Consider the following 22,429-nt stretch of genomic DNA (forward strand, 5'->3'; position numbering starts at 1 on the left):
AATACTTTTAATTCCCTAATAAGTAATTTTAAATGTCTCTACAATGCCTGCCATATGCAGCCTAAATTATACTGGTTATTTTTCAAGTTTCCCATAATCTGGTCTACTCCATCTATGCACATTTATATTCTATTTCCCAACTTGGGATGGACCCTGTAGTAAGGCTAGTCTCTTCACCACCTCCCAAATCATATATATAATATGCTTTTTCCTCATGTTGATTCCCTAGCTTAAAATACCCTCCTCTCCTCAACTATGGCTGTCCAAGTCTAATCATTCTTCAAGGTCTGAATTTGAACTTCCTGGGGTGACTGATGGCTCAGTGGGTTAAGCGTCTGACTCTTGATTCCAGCTCAGGTCATGATCTCAGGGTCATGGGGTTGAACCCACACTGGGCACCATGCTCAGTGCAGGGTCTGCTTGTCCCTCGACCTCCTCCCACCTTTCCTTCCTGTGCACGTACCTGTTCACTCTCTCTCAAACAAATAAATAAAATCTTAAAAGAAAAATTATCTAACTTCCTCCCCTTGATTTCCCTTCCTATCTATACCTCTAGAGGCCAAAACTTCTTTTTTTCTTTTAATAAAGATTTTTTTATTTGAGAGAGTGAGAGAGCAAGAGAGAGAGTGTATGAACAGGGGCTTGGACAGAGGGAGAAGCAGGCTCTCCATTAAGCAGGGAGCCTGATGTGGGGCTCAATCCCAGGACCCTGGGATCATGACCTAAGCCAAAGGCAGACACTTAACCAAATGAGCCACCCAGGCACCCCCAAAACTAACTTCTAACTAACTTCTAAGCAGTAGGGCTCCCTAATCTACCCACACTAACATACACATTCTCTCTCTCACTAAAAATAAATAAATAAATAAATAAAATTCATAAAAATTGAAAAAGAAAAAAAAAACCTAGCTAATAATATTTGCTTTCAAATACATACTTGGGATCATTCACCATTCATTATAGATTCATCTTGGTTATATATATTCAATACTTAACACAAAGACAAATTTAAAACAAATGACATGTATATTCTATTTACAAATGTGGAGATACAATTTAATTCATTTGCAAAGATTTAAACCGCAGAGTTGGAAAAAATAAAATAACTTTCAATTATGAGAAAACTCAACATTCTATTTTCCTTCAACATACAGGTTAACAGAGAATTTACTGTGATTTACCTTTTTTTTAACCAGTCTTGGCAAATATAAATTGGAGTACTGCCTCCGTTGGTTTTTCTCCACAATTTTTTCTTATCATCCACAACTCTGTAACAATCTAAGTCTTAAACAATGAGTAGGACCCAACACCTAAAACTGAACTGTCTTCCTTGGTCCTTTACCACCCAAGAAAAGGAAATAGTCATGATGTCAATAATAATATGAAGTTCACCAATTTTTTTTCTAGCCTTCACTAGGAAAGTATATTACATTACGAATACACCATTGTCACCACACACAAAAATAGACTCAAAATGGATGAAGGACCTCAATGTGAGAAAGGAATCCATCAAAATCCTTGAGGAGAACACAGGCAGCAACCTCTTCGACCTCAGCCGCAGCAACATCTTACTAGGAACATTGCCAAAGGCAAGGGAAGCAAGGGCAAAAATGAACTATTGGGATTTCATCAAGATCAAAGCTTTTGCACATCAAAGAAAACAGTTAAAAAAATCAAAGGACAACTAACAGAATGGGAGAAGATATTTGCAAATGACATATCAGATAAAGGACTAGTGTCCAAAATCTATAAAGAACTTAGCAAACTCAACACCCAAAGAACAAATAATCCAATCAAGAAATGGGTAGAGGACATGAACAGACATTTCTGCAAAGAAGATATCCAGATGGCCAACAGACACATGAAAAAGTGCTCCATATCACTCGGCATCAGGGAAATACAAACCAAAACCACAATGAGATATTACCTCACACCAGTCAGAATGGCTAAAATCAACAAGTCAGGAAATGACAGATGCTGGCGAGGATGTGGAGAAAGGGGAACCCTCCTACACTGTTGGTGGGAATGCAAGCTGGTGCAACCACTCTGGAAAACAGCATGGAGGTTCCTCAAAATGTTGAAAATAGAACTGCCTTATGACCCAGGAATTGCACTACTGGGTATTTACCCTAAAGATACACACGTAGTGATCCGAAGGGGCACGTGCACCCGAATGTTTATAGCAGCAATGTCCACAGTAGCCAAACTATGGAAAGAACCTAGATGTCCATCAACAGATGAATGAATAAAGAAGATGTGGCATATATATATACAATAGAATACTATGCAGCCATCAAAAGAAATGAAATCTTGCCATTTGCGACAACATGGATGGAACTAGAGCGTATCATGCTTAGTGAAATAAGTCAAGCAGAGAAAGACAACTATCATATGATCTCCCTGATATGAGGAAGTGGTGATGCAACATGGGGGCTTAAGTGGGTAGGAGAAGAATCAATGAAACAAGATGGGATTGGGAGGGAGACAAACCATAAGTGACTCTTAATCTCACAAAACAAACTGAGGGTTGTTGGGGGGAGGGGGCTTGGGAGAAGGGGGGTGGGGTTATGGACATTGGGGGGGTGTGTGCTTTGGTGAGTGCTGTGGGGTGTGTGGACCTGGCGATTCACAGACCTGGGGATAAAAATATATGTTTATAAAAAATTAAAAATTAAAAAAAAAAAGAATACACCATTGTCTAAAATTTCCTGAAAGACAATTGAGATATTTCACCAAGTCTGATGTTAAAACAATTTAAAATTAAAATTGCCAGTCTTCTTCCTTCCTATTAAATTTTTCTTTAATTATAACACCTTAAAATTAGCTACTTATTTCCCAGCTTTCAAAATACTCATTTCTACCTCTAGTCTTAATCAAGAGATCATTAACCTTACAAAGAATAAGGAAATAAATTCTTTCTCAACTTTAGTTATTTTCACTCTATTCCATTTTACCCACCTATTAGCAGGGTCTAACCTTGGCCCTAAATCATCATTCAGAATTGCAACCTTCAAAATCTCAAATTCTGAAAGTGCCCTCTGACTTCAACCTCCTATTCCACCCTTTTTCACCTTCTAATTCTACTGTTCCTTCATCCTACTGCAACCTCCAGTCTATCAGCCTTCTCCTGATGATACTTGCTTTCCTCCTCATTTTAATGCTCATACTCTGTTCATTTCAACTGTTCACCTGGATATCCTGCTCTACATAGGCCTACACTGTCTATTGTCAATTTTGAGTAAACTCTACAGATCTTTTTGTCAGTTTCTGAGCAGCAAAGCATCACTGGGTAAATTATCCAACTATGCTGATTGGCTCCACTACAAATAGGTGCTTTCCAAATCTCAAGTAAGACATCAACTTTACATGACAATGCTTGCATTCATCTTTAACTGACTTCCTTAGTGATTACCTCCCAGCAGCCTTATGAATTTTCCTACTTTTCTCAAATTTCCAGCCTTTTAATGTTGTTGTGTTGCTGTTTCCTAGAATCTATCAATGGCCCCCTTCTGTATTTTTTTCTGACAACCATGTCTTTAGCTTCTATTATAAACTTAAAAGCAAATTCCCTCTCTACTTTAGACATTTCCCAAGCACCAAACTTACGAATATCCACCTGCCCTCAAGATATTTCTCACTGTTCACCAGACACTCCAAAATTAACTCAGAACTTATTTTCTACACTTCCCCTCCCCTTAAATTTTCATCTTCCTGTAATGTCTTCTTACTAAGGGCACTACCATCTGCTCCTTACCCAAATAAAAAGTAGTCATCCCAGTAATCCCTTTCTCACTCTTCCTATCAAGTTGGTAATCAAGTCCCATAATTTCTATGCTATCTGTCTTCCATATCATTTCAACATCAGTGCTGTTTCTATCTCTATTCTGGCCCCAAATTCAATCCTTCTAAAATGCAAATGCTATCTGTTTCAATTCCTTTTATGATTTGGATAGCCTATATTACTGTTTTTCAAACTGGAATAAGGTAGTGACAATGTTTTAAAACACTGAAATTACCAGTCTGAGGATTTGGTACACCTGGGTGGCTCAGTCAGTTAAGTATCTACCTTCGGCTCAGGTCATGGTCCCAGGGTCCAGGGATCAAGTACCACTGGGCTCCCTGCTCAGTGGAAAGCCTGCTTTTCCCTCTGCGTGCCACTCCCCCTGCTTGTGTTCTCTCTCTCTCTAATAAATAAAATCTTTAAAAAAAAAAAAAGAGTATCTGAGGAATAGTCTACAGATACCCTAAGAGTCCAAAGACCCAGTATGAGAAAGTGACTTAAGAAACTAGCCTTAGGGGCTCCTGGGTGGCTCAGTGGGTTAAAGCCTCTGCCTTCAGCTCAGGTCATGATCCCAGAGTCCTGGGATCCAGCTGCATCGGGCTCTCTGTTCAGCAGGGATCCTGCTTCCTCTTCTCTCTTTGCCTGCCTCTCTGCCTACTTGTGATCTCTGTCTGTCAAAAAAATAAATAAAATCTTTAAAAAACAAAACAAAACATATCTTAAGAAACTAGCCTCAGTCTATAAAAAAATTTAAAAATCCCTCAAATGTGAATTATTATTGCAAAAAAATTTTATTACCACCTCCTGAAAAAAAATTAAATTACTAAAATAAAAACACAAAATTAAAATTCCAAAGTTATCACAGACCCCCCAAAATATCTGTGGACCTAGATTAAGAAACACTAGTTATGATGTTTAATTTTGTGTGTCAATTTTGATGGACCACAGTGCATAAACATTTGGTCAAATATTATTCTGGATGTTCTATGAAGGTGTTTCTTTGGATATGATTAACACATAAAGCAAAGGACTCTGAGTGAGTCAGATTACTCTCCATAATGTCTCCCCATCCAAGTACTAACCAGGCCCGACCCTGCTTAGCTTCCGAGATCGGGCGCGTTCAGGGTAGTATGGCCGTAGACAGATTACTCTCCATAATGTGAGGGGGCTTCATCCAATCATTTGATGGTATTATTGGAACAAAGGCTGACCTCCTTCTAGCAAGCTGTCTTTGATACATTTTTTTAATTTTTAAATTTTTATTTCTTATTAACACACAATGTATTATTTGCTTCAGGGGTACAGGTCTGTGAATCATCAGTCTTATACAATTCACAGCACTCACCATAGCACATACCCTCCCCAATTTGAACTCAGTGCAATTCTTCCCTAAGTCTCCAGCCTGGCAGCCTGCTAGACTGCCCCATTAGTTTTTAAACCAGAGAATCCTCCAAAATCTCATGACCCAGTTCCTTAAAATCTCTCTCTCTCTCTCTCTCTCTGTATACACACACGCAAATACACACACCCCTTGATAGTTCTGTTTCTCCAGAGAGAATCTGAAGTAATACATATCTCTACAGGAAAAAAATCCAATCTTCTTAACATGATATCTAAGGACAGTCTCCCAATCCCCACCTCTTCAAACTCATCTCCTATGTGCAAGAAGCATGTAATCTCTGCTTTGGCTATACAAAATAGCCTATAGTTATTTGATTCTACTATTTTAGTCACATATTCATGCCTCTTTTTATGCCATTTCCTCCTACTCCCACTGTTTCTAACTTACCAAATTGGTCCTATTCAACTTTCATGCCCTAGTTCAAATTTTTCCTCTTCCTTTTTATGCCACTATTATTTCAAGAACATAATTCTACTATATAGCACACGTATCACACTGCAATTTATTTGCATGTGGTCCCCTTACTAGTGAGCAAAGATCTTATCTTATTCAGCATCATATCCCCAGCACCTAGTAGATAGCTTGTGATACAGTGAGCCCTCAGAAATTACTCATTGACTAAATTGATCTTGGATGGAACCATTCCTTCAGCCTTCTCACTGAGTATGACAAAATAGATCTCAGCTTCGAGACCCACTCTGGCCCTTCTCAGGCCATGCCCCTCACCACTGGGCAAGGAATCCATGGAAATAAGAGGATATACCCATATACCTCCCCTTCGAGATGACACTGCAGTCACTTGGAACTCTGGAATTTCTTGCCCAAATATCTCTAACCCAATTATATGGCTTGCACAGGAATCTGTCCCAGGTCTGTCCTGAGGATGGACTATGTTAGAGACGTACATAGCCCTGTGCCAAGGATTGCTGTATGGAAAAGCATGAATCTTGAACATGTGTGCAGCATGTCCACAGGCATGCAGCACATGAGACCTCTCTGTGAGCTAGGGATGAGGGAGGAGGTTGGGTTCCACGACATTCTGACATGAAACTGAATATCTGAATTCTCAATTCTATAAATTCTAAAATTTGAATCTTTCCTTTTAAGTCACTATGAAGGTATATTTTTCAAGATAAAAGATCAGAACATAGTAAATAATTTATTAGCCTGATTTATAACCCTTAAATATTTAGGCCTATTGTGGTAAATGAATGCTTGCTCTGAGTCTCACAAATGTCAGAATAAGGTTGATGAGTTTCATCAACATAGTTTTATTAAATATTGAACTAACAAAATAGAGCAAAGATAGCACAGGAATAAAATCAGGAAGAAAGAGGATACAGAAATAACCTCTTTTTATTGCACTTCTCTTTACTGAACCTTGTAGATAATTATGTTTTTTACAAATGGAAGGTTTATGACGATCTTCTGTCAAGTCTCTCGTCACCCTTTCTCCAACAACATTTGCTCACTTTTTGTCTCGATGTCACATTTTGGTAATTCTTGCAATATTTCAAACTTTTCATTATTACATTATGATTATTACATTATGATGATCTGTGATCAGTGACCTTTGTTCTTGCTATTGTAAATGTTTTGGAGCTGCCACAAACTACACCCATGTAATCAGTAAACTAATCAACAAATGTGTGTATTTTGACTACTCCACAATCCACCCTGGTCCAGGAATTAAATTTACAACTTTCAAGGTAGTTTTTTCCTCTATACCACACCACCAACTCCCTAAAAGTAGCTAGCTTGGTAACGACTAAATTAAATATTAGACAAACATCTCTTAATATCAATTAAAATCTCAAATATCATTTTTAAATACTGAAACATTATACTTAGACTGGGACAGATCTGTTTCACAAATCCTAAAAGAAGGTCAACTGGTATTCTTGAAAGACTATAGTTAAGAACTGATGTTCCTTGGGGCACCTGGTTGGCTCAGCTGGTAGAGTGTGTCACTCAGTCTTGGGGATGTGAGTTCAAGCCCCACACTGGGTGGAGAGGTTACTTAAAAAGTAAATAAAATAAAAAATAAAAATGAATAAAAATAAAAAGTATTATTGTTCCTTTATGAGTTTCCTATATTAATACATATCATAGAGAAAATTTTCAGAAAAAAAATTTAAAAATACTCCCATATGTAGTAACTACTTCCTGTTCTCTAGATTCTTACCACTTTTTATAGTTTAACTAGATATTAATCAAATAATCACAATGGACTGCTCTTAAAGACATCAGTCCACTATAAGGCTGTGGACAAAAATCTCACAAAAATCCCACATGGGGCTCCTTGCTCAGCGGGAAGCCTGCTTCTCCCTCTGCCTCTGCCTGCCTCTCTGTCTGCCTGTGCTCACTCTCTCTGACAAAATCTTTAAAAAAAAAAAATCTCAATATGTTGGACATCACCGGTAACTTTATTAGAAACCAAACTAAAGTCACTGTATATTCTCTTTTTTTTAAGATTTTTTTTTATTTATTTGAGAGAGAGATGAGCACAAGTGGGGGAACGTAGAGAGAGAAGCAGACTCCCCACCGAGCAAGGAGCCTGATGTGGTGCCCAATCCCAGGTCCTGGGATCATGACCTGAGCCAAAGGCAGACTCTTAACGGACTGAGCCACCCAGGCACTCCAGTCACTATATATTCTAATACCATACAAAAGCATGGACTATGACTTGTTCTCACAACCTCAACTAGAGCTACACATAACACAGGTGGATAATTAAAGGTAATTAAATAATGAGACAGAGGAATAAAACAGAAAAAGAAGAGAAATAAAAGACAAACTAGGGGAATCTGGGTGGCTCAGTTCATTCAGCGTCCAACTCTTGTTTCAGCTCCGCTCATGATCTCAGGGTTTTGGGATTGGGGACTGAGGCCATACTGGGCTCCTTGCTCAGAGAGGGTCTGCTGAAGATTTTCTCCCATTCCCTCTGTCCTTCCCCCCCACACTCATGCTTACTCACGCTTGCTTATGCTCTCTCTTGCTCTCCCTCTTAAAAAAAAAAGGGGCAAAATAAACTAAATTCTATAATACTAAAACTAGAATTCTCAAAAATGTAAAAGCTAATAAAATTACAAAATGTTTCATTCACTCCTTTGACATTTAATAAAAAACTTGTGACATATCAAATCTATGCTAGGTGTTGGTGATACATAACAAAAATCTCTAGCCTCTAAATGTTAACTATCTAGTAGCTGCAGCACTTTAACACAATTTGGTAAAGACAGATATGGGATGATAGGGGAGAGAGCAACTAACTATGCCAAGAGACTTCAGAGGGTGTTAAGAATGAGTAAAACCTTGCTAGCCAAAAAAAAGGGGAAAGGGCAGGTGCACCTGGGTGGCTCAGTGGGTTGAGGCCTCTGCCTTCGACTCAGGTCATGATCCCAGGATCCTGGGATCGAGCCCAGCATCTGGCTCTCTGCTCAGCGGGGAGCCTGCTTCTCCCTCTCTCCCTGCCTCTCTGCCTACTTGTGATCTGTCTGTCAAATAAAATATTTTTTAAAAAGGGGAAGGAGGGCAGTGTACGGAAAAATGATTATGATAACGATAGAAATAAAACAAAGACCAATAGCTAACAAAGATTTAATCTTGTTATATTCTAAGTACTGTACACAAATTATCCTATCTAATTCCCATAACCCTGGGAGTCTTTTTATTCTGTTTATAAATCAAGATATTGAGAAATAACTTGCTAAACAATAAACATCCAACTATATAGAGGTGATGCCAAGAGAAAATCGTGCAAAACTAAGCTGTGAGTGATCATAATTTGTTTGAAGAAACAGAAACAGGTGGAAATGACCTAGCACATGATAATACTAATGACAGCAACCAACACTGGGGATACAGTAGTAAACAAAACAGAAAATGATACCTATCTGTGTCTTATCAGAGATTAAGTCTACTCCAGGAAGAAAACATTATCATTCATCCAATAAATGCAGGAAATGAGATTTGGAAATGCTAAGTAAATTGTTTAAGGTCATACACTAATAAGTAGCATAGTGAGAATTAAACCCTGTCTGACTTAAAGGCGTCTGACTCAAAGACCAAATTCATTCTACTTTACCACATTACCTCTCCATTATTCATTCATTCCTTCAACAGAAGTATATCAAGTACCTACTGTATGTCAAGCACTACACTAAGAATAAAGATGAAAAGTACAGTCCATGGCTTCAAGAAATTCACAGGATAATCAGTGGACTCAGATATACCGAGAGCTGCAATCCAGTGAGATAAATATTATCCCCAAAACACATTTATAGTCTTATAGAAGCACATACAGATGACAACAAACTTTAAGACAGGCAAGCCCAAAAGTAAGACCAATCAGGGCTAGCACATTAACTCAAAACTGAATTCACATTAATTCAAAAGTCAGGGATATATCTGTTACGTGTGTGTATATATATACACAGACACACAGGGATATATCAGGCATATCTGGAAGATAAATCAGAAAACTGGATATTAAGACAACAGCTATGACTATATCAAAAGTGTGTTTTTTAAAGAAGCAAAAAACAAAATCTAAACTGAACAAAAAATATGAGGTCCAGTGAGAAAACCTGAGATGCCCAAACCAAAATTCAGAGTCAATGCCATACTTGGGTAAGAAACCCATATATTTTATAAGTCATTTTAAGGTCATTATAGTCATAAAGTTAGCACAATCTACTTTTAAATCTTTTTTTAAAATTGAGGTATAATTAACAATACAGTGTTATATTAGTTTCAGGTAAACAATATAATGATTCAACAATCATATACATTACTCAGTGCTCATAAATATAAGTATACCCTTGATCCCCTTTATCTATTTCATCCCTCCCCCATCCATCTCCTCTTACTTTTGAATCTTACACATTCATAGAACTAAGGAACATTTCTCAGTTAACTTTCTCTATTACACAAATGGCTTCTTTTAGGTATACTTTATGAAGCTGCCTCTCAGGAAATACTTAAGGAGAATCTACATAACCATGAATCATTTAATTTTTGTCATTATTAATTTTTTAATTAAAACATATTTTCATAATAGAGGACTTCCAAAGTTCCTTTCAACTCAAGATTCTAAAAGAAGAAAAGCTAGAACAAGTATATCTTAACAGTCAGTATAAATCTCTATAGTTATCTAAAGAAGTTGAATCATATCATTGTTCTGAGGACTTCTAAAGTTCCTTCCAACTCAAGATTCTAGAATAAGAAAAACCATAATAAGTATATCATAACAGTCAGTATAGATCTCTTTAGTTATGTAAGGAGGTTGAGTCATATCATTGTTCTGATACTATCAATAATTTTCTCAATACTTAAAACCCTAATATATCCATATTTTCAACTGCTTAGGTAATACACACTTTTTAAACTTTAGAATTATGAAATTCACGATGTTATCAATTTCTTAAAATTTCATAGTAAGTAAAATTCAAATAGGGCTACAGAACCGCATGACATCTGAAACAGAGAAATGATGATTTCTACTGCCACCAAGCCCTATGTCTGATAACTAGCACTAAGAAAGAAAGATTTCATTTGAAGTACGAAAATGTCCTACAGCATGCAGAAGAGCTGGCCCATCAATCCCAATCTCTAAAGAGCTTCCCCTTCCCATTAAAGAGGACTGATGTCATGTCACAAGCTCTTACAGAGATTCTTTGATTCAAAGAGCTAATCAATGAAATCCAGTATTCATCTCTAAATGCAGTGAATCCCAAGTCATTGAAAAGATTTCAAAATTGTAAGGCAAATTTGGTAAACTGGCATGAAGAAGTCAATGCAAACAAGGTCCAAAATGGCAAAATCAAAATCAATAATCGATATTCTTACTTTTAGTAAACACTGTAGATGAAAAAAATATTCTACCATAAGTCTTCTGTAACTGAATTCTGTCACTACTGAAAGCAGGAATACAAGAATGGCAGGCCAAACGTGTATTTATAAGTACATAAATAGATTTCTACTTTGGCCAAGATGGAATATCAGGAACCAAATTTATCTTCTAGTCTGAAACAACTGGAAAAAAGGACAAAATATATTGTTTTTCAAGGCAATGGATATCAGGCAACAAAGAACAGTAGATCCTTGATAGGTGGGAAACATACAAAATGAATCTTCAATTGCCCCAGCTTACTACCTTGAAAGAGTTCCTAAGCCATAGAAGAGAGCTGGGGAACCAGGTAGAGCAATGATCTTACTGAGGTGAGATGGAACTTAATCTAGAAACAACAAAGTGATGGTCATATACAAAGTAGAGTACCTAAGAGTAGAGAGGCTCACAGGAAAATCCAGAGATCTGCAGAGGGTATCCCTCAAGTCTTCCGTTGAGTACTTTCTAGTATATACACATGAGGAAATTACCCAAGAACAGTGGGAAAAAAATACCAAAAAGGATTAGAGGGAACACCACCCAGGGTTCACACAGGTCCAGGAAGAGCCCGTTTTCACCACCCAGAGTACTCAGAGGGTTTCGTCAATAGAGTGACAGTAGTAGACAATAGATGCTACAACTTTAAAGCAGCATCTGAATAGATCAAACTGTTTCCAAGTAACTTAACTATTCCAGAACAAAACTCAAGAATACCTAATGAAATATAAAAATACCCAGTACCCCACGCGGTAAAATTTCAAATGTCTAACATCCAATCAAAAATCACCAGGCATACAAAAGCAAGAAAACACAATTCTTTATGAGGAGAAAAATCAATCAAAACCAATGTAGAAATTATACAGACAGAATTAGTAGAAATAAACATTAATCTATTTATAACTATATCCCATATACTCAAGAAGCTACAGAAAAGACAAAGCATGAAAGCTACAGAAATGGGAGATAGGAAAAAAAAACCTCAATTTCTAGAATAAAACTGTAATGTCTGAAATGAAAAATATGTTGGACACCATTAAGAACAAATTAAACATTATTAAAAAAATTAATGAAGTTGGAGACACAGAAAGATAATCTAAAATTAGAAGAATGAAAAAACTGAAAAGAACACCAGTAAACATCTAGCAGCCTGATTTACATGTAACTGAACTTCCAAAAAGGGAAATGGGGACATGAAAAATACACACACACACACTTAAATATTCTTTATAGATATGTATTTTTTAAAATAATGCCCAATTTTTTTCTGAATTTGTTAGAAACTACAAACCCACAGATGTAAGAAGCTCAACAAACTCCAAGCAAAACAAACATGAAGAAACATATATAGTTTCATTTAAAAATGGTTCTCACTCACATATTCTGTAAACAAATCAAAACAAAGTCAGAAATGACTTAGACTAAGTCTTTTAGTTTAACTGTGTACAGTATCAATTGACAATTTAATAGAGTACATTAAATATTAACTTGAGCAAAATACTTAACAGATGCATTTTATGATTTTAAAGTTAGCAAAATACAGCTTTAAAAACAATGTATATTTTGTTGCTCTCTTAGGAAAATAATTCACTAAAATAAATTTATCTTATTTTAGCAAATTATTTTTTAAAAAACTAAATGCCTACTTCTTCCTTTTTTCTTAAATTTTTTCCCCTTAATTTATATAGGTCATTCAGAACAGAATTAGGACACTGAAAAAACTTTTAAAGAAGCTGAGAGGTGGAACTGAAAACAGAAGCAGAGTTGAGGTTTGGAATGAAGCTAGTCCTCCCAAAAAAAAAAAAAAAAAACCCTGGTAACCACTATTTTGAAACACCATTACTTTCAAAATATACATATGTATTTTTAAACATAAAACTGTGCTCAAAATGGAAACAAGCTAAAGTGTCTGTTTTTAGCACCTCCTCTAACTATTCAGGACTCAAAAAAAATCTAAGTATTTTTTGGGAAAAAAAATCATTCAAATAAAAAACATTAAAGTGGAAAACAAGGGGTGCCTGGCTGGCTCAGCCAGTACAGCAGGAGACTCTCAATCTCAGGGTCATGAGTTCAAGCCTCACGTCTTGGGCATGAAACCCACTTTAAAATAAATAAAATAAAGTGGAAATTAAAGTAATGTATTGTCCTATTTTGTAAAAACACCTTTTTTTTTAGAGCTCAGAATACCATTTCAAAATTTTCTGTCTAAAAACAAGAGAAGGGAATAAATTCTGAGTATCTACTGTAATGGCTACCCTTCCTGTCATGTGTGTTCCCTAAAATAGAAGTAAATTTAATTATTCTACCATTTTGCTTAGGGAATAGGGAGATATTGCAAAGATAAAAAATAGTTCCGAGAGAGAGCTGCCAAAAATATATTTACTATCCCTGGAGATAATTAATGTCTACACTCTTTTTTCCTTTCTTAAAGGAAAAAAATGTATATATACTTTAAGTAATATATATATATTTCTTTGGGTGCCTATACAAATAAAACACCTTAAAAAAGCATATAGTAGTGTAATACTTCCCTATGGGATCAACACATACATGAAAATCAGCACACAGACTGCAAATACCTCTGAGCACACAGACTGAAAAGTTATCATTGGAACATTTATGAATTTGACTTCGACCTCTTTTAAATAAAAAACTATAAGAAACAATTTCCTACAAAATACAGAAATGATACTTTATGTTATGCATCTATTCACAGACTTACTCCTTAGTAACAATTACTTATTAATAATACACTAAATTCCCACATATATAAAAAAGTAAGACTGCCTTAAAATTCAAAGTTCCAAACTACTCTCGTAATCAGATTCTGTTCAAAAGACAGAAGGCTAAATACACATTATTTTGAGCACAACTACAACATTCAGAGTTTGTACTTAGAAAACCTACCCTGATGTACTTAGAATGCATGTATGCTACATTACCTATAATGATAAAAATATTTCACTGATATAGCTACCAATGATTTTGATATCAATTCCCACCCTAAAAACACTTTTCCACTTAATACAAACCCAGTATCGCAAACATAAAAGACAAAGATTTTCCTACTAAATCATTATTTAGTTGTCATCGAGATGTCAGTTACTAGCATTTCACAAATGCCCTAAAAATACCTTAAAATGATCTCCCAAATATTCATATTAATTCATGTAATAATCTCATCGGATTTGAGTTACTGCATTCACTTAAATTACTTGCTACAGCAACAGTTCTCACCAATCAGAAGAGTTATTCGAAATTCTCTCTTCTGAAATCTGTTATTACTTCACCAGTTTCAAAATTTGAGCCACTTATTTTTAGACACAGAGGTTAATAAGAAACACTTCTGCATCAAATACACATAACTTCACAGTAGAGGCTTTATTCCCCCTTAGGAAACTATTCTCATATTCTCTCTCTTTTCACCAAATTATCAGAGGACAATGTGGCTTCGATTTCAGCACTGAAGACAATAAGTAACAATATACGGTTTGCAGAATAAAAATTAAAGTTTCACAATTTTAACAGGTATAATTATTAGGTTATGACAAATGGGCTGGTGGGCACGTAAGACTATCACCCCTTTCAAAGTCTAATTCTTAAACCACCTGAATTGTTTTGGCCAAATGAGGAGCTTCAAACATAAACTCTCTAAGTTTTCAGTATGTCCCTTTTCAAAGAAAACAAGTTACCTAGAAAAGAAGGGGAAAAAAACCACTTACATTTGGAGCATGACCTGGTTCAAGAATACCCCATCCACCAAAGCCACATATTCATCCAGGTTGGTCCCATTTCCTGCAGCCAGAGGTCCAAACGTTTTAACCTAGAACAGAACGACCATAAGGACACGAACGCCCATCTCCATCTCTGCAGCCACAAATAATGCAGCAAAATACACAATAAATAACACCCTACTTACCCAAGTGACCAAGGGGCTGGTCATGAACTGCTCCAGAAGGGGAGTAAAAATCTCGTTCTCCATTTTACAGATAATGTATTTGAAAAGGGGAACTACCACAAAAATACGCCTAGGGAATGGATCACTAAACGTTGAAGAAGTGAGTAGAAATCAATGAAAGTCCATTTTGGCACAGGAAGAAAATCCCATCGTGGAGGGGAGAAAAAGTCTCCCTCCTCAAAAAACACACCAGAGAGGAATGAGCCGAAAACCCGAGAAGCGGCTTCGACAGCAGCCACGAGCGGCAGCTTGCGCTGGAAATGTCTGTACCGGGCGAGGAGGGGCAGAGAAAAGGCATCTGGAGGAGGAGGAAGGGAAAGGGGGCTGGAGCAGCAAGACAAAAAGCCCGTCAAGGTTGCCCAGCTCCTGGAGGAGCCAGACCAGTGGAGCTGCCCGCAATGAATTAATCCCAACGTGGGCTAAATGAAATACCACGTTAGATACCACGTTAGGGGATCCGAGCGGCAGCCAGGCTCGACCTCCGCGTTCCGCTCAACACGTTCCACCCGCCAGTGGGCATGGAGCCGCTTCGACCCGCGGAGCCTCCCCTGCCCGCAGCCCCTCACCAACGACAGGCAGGGCTCGCCCCTTCCCCCCGAGCAGACACCATCCCTCCGTCGCCCTCAAGCCTCGCCTCCAGCCCCCTTCCCCTCCCGGGGGGGTGGGGGCTTGAATGTGTGTCCCTAACCCCCCAGTTTCCTGAGCCCTGCAGCCTTTTCAGCGCGCCTCTGGGAAGCCCTGGCACAAAATCACCACCGCGCTCCAGCCTCCTCCTCCGCCCTCTCTGGAGGAGCCGGAGTAACGGCCTCAGAACCGCAGTGCCGCATCACACCCCGCTCTTCGCCGCCCAACCAGAGCCACGAGCCCTCCGTCAAAGGGAGCGCGCTTCTCCTTCCGCGCCCATATCCTTCCGCCGACTCCCCGCCCCTCCCGCGCCGCAGCCTCTGGATTGTGGGAGAAGAAAACCGCTGCATGAGCGCGCTCCCAAGCGCGCGCGCCCCGCGGGCCGGCCCCGCCGCCGCCCAGATTTTGGCGGCGGGCGCGGGCGCGGAAGCGCGCTCGCTGCAGCTGCTGCGGTGACCCGCGCCTCGCTCGAGCCCAGGACTGTTGCCAGGGCGTGGGGGGCGGGGATGGGGAAGACAGAGGAAGGGGTCTGTCTGCTCGGTCGCTCATGCCTAATTATGGTTTATTTCCTCCCCGAGTGCCTTCTTTGATGTGTGAAGGAGAGGGAACGAAATCCTTCTCTTTTAAACATAAGGGATGCAGACAGCCTTTTTCGGACAGTTTGATTTGATCTCTTAAGCGTGCTTTCGCCCGCAAAACGGAGTAGGCAAACTCAATGCAATAGCAAAAGAGGGACTTGAGCTGCAAACTTGGTTTTGTTTTTTTCTTTTTCTTTTTGCCTCTTCTGCTTTAAAAAATCCAGGTCACTAAAACATGAATGCTCTCAAAGTTGCAAGTGAATGTAGTAGGATTTTAAATAACCCAAGCTGTCTTTCAACATGTTGGTATTCCCTGACTAGAGCAAACGTTATTCAGACATTGTTGTTTGATTATTTGGCTATTGAAAAAAAAATTTTTTTCAAACAAAATCAAGAGCTACTAAAAGGAAACATTTGGAAGTCATCCAACATGGGTGACAAACAGATTACATATTTGTCATAAATCGCTATGCTATGCACGACTGGAATCATCAAAGTAATTTTAACTTGGGGGAACTTAGTTCCCCCAGCAAAACCAAATGTTACTCCTCGTTTTGGAGAAACATAAAAACCTTTTTCCAGGGACAAAATGGGCATGTAAAACAATTTTTATTTTTAGAAAATAGAGTATTACAGTTGTGCAGTGTGTGCTTTTTACATTTACATAAACCTCTACTTTGAGCATTTATATATTTTAAAGTAGCAGTAAAAACGTTTTATAACACTAAATTAAGAAACAGCAAAATTTCGTAATTAGGTAGTTGAGAGCCTGGGCTCTAGAGCCTTCCTGCCTGCTTCAGATCCTGGCTCTGATACTTACAGCTGTGGGAGCCTAGGGAAGCTAGTGAACCTCTCTGTTCGTGTATAAAACTGGGCTAATAATAGGGTTAAATTAGATGGCAACCTATAGTAAGTGCTACATAAATGTTCCTAATGTTGTTTTCATCATTATTCCCCCCAAATGAAGAATCTTTAGGAAAAATCTTGAAATGTACCTTCTCCTACTTTAGTTAGAGGAGAAAGGATCTTGCTGTAGAGACCAGAGAAATGCCCTTCCAAAATCATCTTAATTAAAATTAGGATGCATTCATGTGGCATTTTGCAAGGTGTGTAGAGAGTAGAACCTTGCATTGCCTGGGTCAGTATATAGCTTTGGGTCATCCTGTGGCTAGCAATCTTTTCCCTCTACTCTTGATGAGTCTTTCTTAATCACAGTCCCTTATTCGGAAATGCAGACCAAGAGAGAGCTGACACCCAAGAAGAAAGCATGGCTTTCAGAGCAGCCTATGCCTGACATGCCCACTTTTCTTTGTAATCCCTAGGAAGATCAGCCAAACAACATGGAAGTGTTCATGCATATACTGCGTTTTATCTTCAGATAGACCCATCTGCTTCATCCATAGATGAAAAACTCATAAAGTATTAATACTAGGTACCATAAGCTAGGAACATTTTGGACAGAGATGACCAAAGAGTTAGCACGTTAAGATAGATGTATTCAGTTTACATGTAGTAGCTAGCCCTCACAAATCTGTATTCCCCTCTACAGCCAAATGGCCCCAGATGCTTCCTGGTCTATCTTTAGCTTTTACACACACACACACACACTCAACAAAGAAACATGAGGAGTTAATTGTAAAAACAGGAACCTTTAGACCAGACTGAGGTCTGGAGTAACTTATTTGAAAACCTACCAATTCACAATTCCCTAGTTTAATAGCAGCCTTAGAAATGCTTTATAATATCTCAAGAGTACAATCAGGAAACTTCCTTGTCTAGCAAAAAACGGATTGTACATTATACACAGTTTAATGGTCTTCAAATTGCAACATCCAAAAGTTAAATCCAAAAGTTTCCTCTATCTTCCTTTCATTTAGGAAGAGATTGCTCAAGATTTCTTCCAGGTATTTTTTTTTTTTAACTTGGTAGTCATTTATTTACCCTGAATTCATCTGTTCTTCGAATATTAAATCCAACAGGAAAAGACTTTGGAAAAATCATACCTATCTGACTAGGATCCAAGTTATTTGTTCTGCTGTCTTCTGGTCAGAAGTTAAATGTTTGGACCATGATGCCATTTAGAAGTCACTAGAGAAAGATCCTTTCCTGCGTATTATAACTGAAGATTACCCTGCAGGTTACACATACGTAATACTACCTGTATATCAAAAGCACCCATGTTTACCTCCATCTTGATCTACTATAGTAAGTGATAGACCCACCACCAAACACACATTGGGTGACACATATTTACAGAGCTAATCACATCCATAAGCTAGTATAATAAAAATAACACAAATATAACAGCCAAATAGCACCATTGTTTATTATAGCCAAAAATGGTAACAACCCCTATGTCCATCAACTGATAAATGAATAAAAGAAATGTATTGTACTGATACAATATAATATTTGGGCAATAAAAAAGAATGAAGTGTGATACATGCTACAACACGGATGAATCCTGAAAACATTATGCTAACTTTAAAGAAACCGGTCACAAGGTACCACATACTGTATGATTCCATTAATATGAACTGTCCAGAAGAGACCAATCTGTACAGACAGAAAGTAGATTAGTGATTGCCTAGATCTGGGGCAGTTGGGAGAAAATGAGGTTAGTGGCTTAGGGAGGCATGGTTTCTTTTTGAGAAAATGAAAATATTCTGAAGTTGTGATAGATGCACAGTTCTGTGAATATACTAAAAATCATTTAACTGGATACCTTATATGGCTGAATTATGAATTCTCAAAAAAGCTGTTTGTGTTTATTTTTTGTTGGCACCGTTACTTCATGAATATTTAGGAAGAAATGCCATCAAGAAATCCAATCTCTCATATACTTTTCTACAGGGTCTCTAAGTCCTCTTGAGCCAATGAATAAGATTTTAAACTCACCTAAGATCATAGAAGGCAAATGTCTTAATTATCTAACATAGTTTTAAGATAAATGTCATCTAATGAGAGGGAGAGAATTGATATGATTTAACTTCTTTGAGCATTAGCTGAGCATCAGTTTCCTTAACTGTAAAGTGGGCATACTGGTTTTTTTTTTCTTAGATGGTAGACTTGCTCTGTCCCACATGAAAACTGCACAGAGGGAAGGAAACTCGGAAAGAGATGACCGGACCAAGAGAGGGGTCCTCCTTTCAGCCCATTTTAGTGGTTCTTCTCAAATGTCCTACTGCTGTATGGTGATCAAGTGAACCACTACTAGTTCACCATTAAATTCCATGCTACCACACCTATCTGAAATGTTCTTTTCTGCTTCCCTATGGGGTCAACTCCCATTCATCCTTCAGGATTCAAGTGCCCCTCTCCGTGAAGCATTCCTCTTCCTTGGGTTGAGCTGACCACTTCCTCTTTTGTGCCATGCACAGTATCTAACCTCCCTTTATTGCTGTAACTTGCTCTGAAGGACATGTATTTGCTGACATGCTCTTCTGAGTAAATGGGGAACTCTTGGAGACTGACATTTTTAAATTCATCCTTGTGCCCCTGGCATTTAGGACAGCGCCTTGCTATTATGGGCACTTTCAGTCAATATGTCAAAGAGTGTTCTTTCAACCATGGTGACCGGTTTAAATTCCTAACAATTGGCAAGAGCTCACAGCAGAGCAACTTCCGAGAAAGACTATTCTAATTAACTTAATGACCTAGAGGAGGCATAAGCAGGCGATTACTGCTTGCCAGTGAATTTGAAGAACTAAAAAGACATTGAGATCATAAAATAAATGGCTTTCAGGATAGGTTTTTCCCAAGTCTATATAATTTTTTCCGAGAAAAGCTCAGGAGAATACATAAGCATCATGTATTCTTTTATTTCTCAGCAGTATATCATGGTATTTATCCTTTTCAGGACCCAAATTGTGTTTCAGTTGTTATCATTTTGATGCAAATCTTCTAGAAAGGTGTCATTGTCTAAGCCTTATGGACAGCATATTCTGAACAGAAATTGACCTTTTATTAAAGAAATATATCCTCACAATCAACCTAAATGACTGTGGTGTGCTTTTAACATAATTATGCATTCACAGGCCCTTAACTGCATGAACGTTTGACCTACATCCACAGGCCCAAAACAACTGTGTTTTGAGTTTTTAATTTTACATTGAATAGCTCCTGGTTTTTGTTGTTGACAGTATCTCTATCGATAGTCCCCATTTTAATTTGCTGCTTCTCGTTTTCTGTATGCAGGGAATTCACCGATTTTTAAAACAGTCTAAAAGCATTAATGATTTTTGAGTGAGAACCTGTGGGCTCTCTTATGAGTAAAGTCCATGAATTTGTGGTATGCCTAAAAGTGTCTCTTGGTATAATGTTTCTTCTTTCTTTCTTTCAGTTTCTCGGTCTTTGGTGAGGTGGTGCTATCCTATTTCTTTAACTAGTTTGCTGTGATAGGACATGAAATAATCTTCTAAGTTAATGGTCACTTACCAGGTATTTCCAGAGTATGACTGTCTTATCATGTGATCAGTTCCTTGTGTTCCATGGTTCCTCCTTTAATTCCCTAATCCCATGCAATAGGAGGTGACTCATTCTCACTTCCAATGTTACTGATGGAAAGCTACTAAGCAAATGGAAACCCGATAGAGGAGAAAATAACAAATATAAAAAAGGAAAAATATTATAAAATGGACCTTTAAAAGGTGAGAAAAAACACTCTTATTCTGACTGCAAGCCTACACCCAACCTCTACTTTCCACCCCTTTACATCCTAAAGACAAGCATCAGCAATACCTGGTTAAAACAAAACCTAGCCTATGCCAGAATAAATGATAAATCATTAATAACATAGACAGAAGCCATCAAGTAGGTTTCTACATAAAGCACTGGTGCTTTTAAGCTATTGAAAATATATGTGGGCTAAAACAAATTATTCTAATCCTAGAAAAAATGTAGATCTGCTTTCATACCAAAAATACAAAATAAAAATGGTAACCATTACAAATAAGGAAATATGAAGATGTTTTATTCCATTCTATTGAATGACAATAAGAAGATATATAAAAATGCATTTACTGATATATGAGATTTGTATTTGCTGCTCTTCTATTGAAAGTTAAAATTCACATGAAACTTAAAAAATGGTTTAATGTAAAGGTTTTTATTTCCTAATTTTTAATTAATTTGTGTCAGTTGAATGTTTCCAGATATTAGCTTGAGAAGAGTTCTCAGATTCAATTTTATTTTGTGAAGTTTGTAATTTAAATATCTTTAGGGGCGCCTGAATGGCTCAGTGGGTTAAAGCCTCTGCCTTCGGCTCAGGTCATGATCCCAGGGTCATGGAATCGAGCCCCACATTGGGCTCTCTGCTCAGCAGGGAGCCTGCTTCCTCCTCTCTCTCTACCTGCCTCTCTGTCCTACTTGTGATCTCTGTCTGTCAAATAAATAAATAAATAAAATATTTTAAAAATAAATAAATAGATAGATATCTTTAGGTTCTTAAACTAAAACAGCAATATAAAATATTGAGTTACATGGAGCTAAACATCTAATATTTTTTAAATTACCTTACTTTCTCATTATGAAAATAATACATTTCATTGCCATATCTAGAAAGATCAACAACATAAAAAAATATCAAACCGTAATTGTACCACGCACAGATTAATATATCAATGCATTTATTTCACATTATTTTCTTAAACTGTACCACTCTCATACCACCATTAGAAATATATAACAGTGATCAAAATTTGAATATGCCTCTTAACTTAATCTAATCAATAAATGGAATCCAAATGCATTTTTATATTTACTTTTTTAAATGGACATAATTTTTTAAAAATATTTTATTTTTTTGTTTGACAGATTATAAGTAGGCAGAAAAGCAGGCAGAAAGAGAGGAAGCAGGCTCCCTGCTGAGGAGAGCCCATTGTGGGGCTCAATTCCTGGACCCTAATACCATGACCTGAGCCGAAGGCAGAGGCTTAACCCACTGAGCCACCCAGGCACACCTTAAATGGACATAATTTTTTATTTAAATTTTATTTTATTTTTAGGAAAACTCTGCCCAATATGAGACTTGAACTCATGACCTTGAGATAAAAAGTCACATGTTCTACCAACTGGGCCAGCCAGGTGCTCCCCAAATGGATTTTCAATAACAGGATTCATTATATGTTAGGTGTGTAGAACTTCCAGTTTACCAATTTTTAAAACATCAAAGCTCAAATTCCCACAACCATGTCTAAAC

General features: G+C 37.5%; 1 protein-coding gene across 4 annotated transcripts in view; it reads right to left on the minus strand.

Annotated features, from left to right (window-relative positions):
• The window catches only part of CCDC88A (coiled-coil domain containing 88A), a 126,109-nt gene extending 110,273 nt beyond the window's left edge, over window positions 1-15,836 (minus strand). For 2 of the 4 annotated variants that reach the window (XM_044263984.1, XM_044263983.1), the window contains exons 1-2: window positions 14,990-15,834; window positions 14,793-14,893 (exon numbers count right to left, since the gene is read on the minus strand). In XM_044263984.1, coding sequence (XP_044119919.1) covers window positions 14,793-14,893; window positions 14,990-15,052 — 164 coding nt within the window. In that variant the 5' untranslated portion in view covers window positions 15,053-15,834. Of the gene's footprint in view, window positions 1-14,792; window positions 14,894-14,989 lie in introns of those variants that run through there. The other 2 variants (XM_044263981.1, XM_044263982.1) reach the window with 2 other exon arrangements.
• Between the last annotated feature and the right edge of the window lie 6,593 nt (window positions 15,837-22,429).

The sequence above is a fragment of the Neovison vison genome, chromosome 8 (assembly GCF_020171115.1).
Source record: "Neovison vison isolate M4711 chromosome 8, ASM_NN_V1, whole genome shotgun sequence".
NCBI lineage: Eukaryota > Metazoa > Chordata > Mammalia > Carnivora > Mustelidae > Neogale > Neogale vison.